At 44.5% G+C, this 1,885-nt stretch overlaps 1 protein-coding gene across 1 annotated transcript in view; it reads left to right on the top strand.

Moving 5' to 3' along the window:
• Nucleotides 1-1,885, top strand: part of LOC119839003 (PH-interacting protein) — a 33,745-nt gene that overhangs the window by 10,279 nt on the left and 21,581 nt on the right. The window contains exons 16-18 of the mRNA XM_038365171.1: nucleotides 187-355; nucleotides 541-740; nucleotides 1,187-1,219. Of these exons, the coding sequence (XP_038221099.1) occupies nucleotides 187-355; nucleotides 541-740; nucleotides 1,187-1,219 (402 nt within the window). The remainder of the gene's footprint in view (nucleotides 1-186; nucleotides 356-540; nucleotides 741-1,186; nucleotides 1,220-1,885) is intronic.

The following is a 1,885-nucleotide window of genomic DNA, read 5'->3' as shown; positions in this document are numbered from 1 at the left end:
TTTTGTGTAAAAAAAGGAAACAGATAAAACATTTTTTGTACTTTTTTTTACCATTATGCTGTAATATACAATACCACAAATATTTTAACGAATATTAGGATTTGTATTGTATTGTATTATACTTGTGTTTCTATAATACAAAAACAAATCCGTAATCTGTAAACACTACCGTAATCTCCCCCCCAGTTCGGAGCTGAACAGCCTCGAGATGGCGTGGTACCGGCGCGAGATGCGGCGCCGCCCCCTCATGATATCGACGGCGGGGGGCGAGGGCGCGGCGCGCAGGAAGCCGGGGCGGAGGCCCCGCGCGCCCGCGCCCAGGGCGAGGCCCCAGCCGCCGCAGCCTGCGCACGCGGTGAGATGGTTTACCTTATTGTAAAAATTAGCTATGCTAATTGAATCATGCTGTATTTGGCTTATTAGTTTTTGCTAAATAAATAGAGGATGAAAATATTTTACATACTACTACACGTATGTACATAGTGAGGGAGACAGCACCTTCACTATTACGAGATGTTATTTTTGTATTATATTTAACAGGAGGAGCGGTCCGAAGCGGACGCGGAGCCGGACGCGGAAGCGGAGCCGGAGCCGGAGGAGCGCTCGTCGGAGCAGTCCGCGTCCGACAGCAGCACGTCGGACGAGTCGGTGCGGCTCTCGTCGCGCTCCTCGCGCAGCTCGCCCGCGCCGCCGCGCCCGCGCCGCGCCCGCCCCGCGCGCCCCGCGCGCCGCGCCCGCAGGTGGGGGGAGGGGGAGAGTGAGAGAGGGAGAATGGGAAAGAGATGGAGTGAGAGTGATAATGGGAAAGATAATTATTTATTTAATTATGATACTTCATAGTACAATAAAGGAACGGAAAAAGAAATCGATATCACAAAGTAATTAAACACGGAAAAAAAAAATTGTACAATAGGCGACCGCATTTGCGACACAGTATTCTCTGCCAGGCAATGTGGCAAGTTGGAGTAAATAGGTAGAAATACAAAGCGAAAAAAAAAGTGATAGAATTTTAAATTTGTGGAAATAATGAGTGAGATATGAAAAAAGAGAGAGTTCTAGAACTTAATGGTTTCACATCCCCTTTAATAATGTTATTCAGTGTGGTAAAACGAAAGCTATTTAGGAAAACCCTATAATATGATACATTTGTCGAATGCCTCATAAATGAAATTTCTTCTTGTTCCAGCGACTCATCCCATTCGCCCAGTAAGAGTGACAGGTAAGTCAATAAAGAGCTAGAGTAAGAGATATACTTTGTCTATTATCTATCTGTTGTTTGTTCATTAAACAATTTTGAAAATCCCTCAAATGGCTTTAGTATTTCTCTTCTCTTCTTACTTTACTATGTCGGATATTGGGATGAGGAAAGCGGTGCGAGATTTCAGTGGCTTATAAGTAAATGAGGGAGTCGAGCACGCTTCAGCACGAATTGGGCCAGCTCGCACCGGAGAAGTAACACACCCCCATAGAAAACTGGCGTGAATTGTGAAAGTGTAGTCGCCATCATTTCTTCATCCTTTACTCCTATAAAGCGAGCAGCGCATGCGCAGAGACACTACCCCTGCTCTGTTCGCGGGCTGTGGTGATCGCTTACCATTAGGCGTACCACCAGCTCAGCTTCCCACTTACAGCGAAAATTGATTTCTTAAATTTATAGATATGTAGATATTATAAATAGATTTTTCAATTTAACTGCACATTATGCACGCCACCTAATTACACCTCAAACACAAAACATTTATTTATTCACCTAGGCTTCCTTCAGAAGCGCGATGACGTCATTTTACATGTTTTTATTAACACGCTTTTATTTTATTAGCTTCACTTGTATGTTTGTATGTATGTAACTCACACCCGTTTTTCTCCCACTTCCCGCGAACCGATT

Source organism: Zerene cesonia, unplaced genomic scaffold, assembly GCF_012273895.1.
Source record: "Zerene cesonia ecotype Mississippi unplaced genomic scaffold, Zerene_cesonia_1.1 Zces_u007, whole genome shotgun sequence".
NCBI lineage: Eukaryota > Metazoa > Arthropoda > Insecta > Lepidoptera > Pieridae > Zerene > Zerene cesonia.
This window is presented reverse-complemented; position numbering and strand designations above follow the sequence as displayed.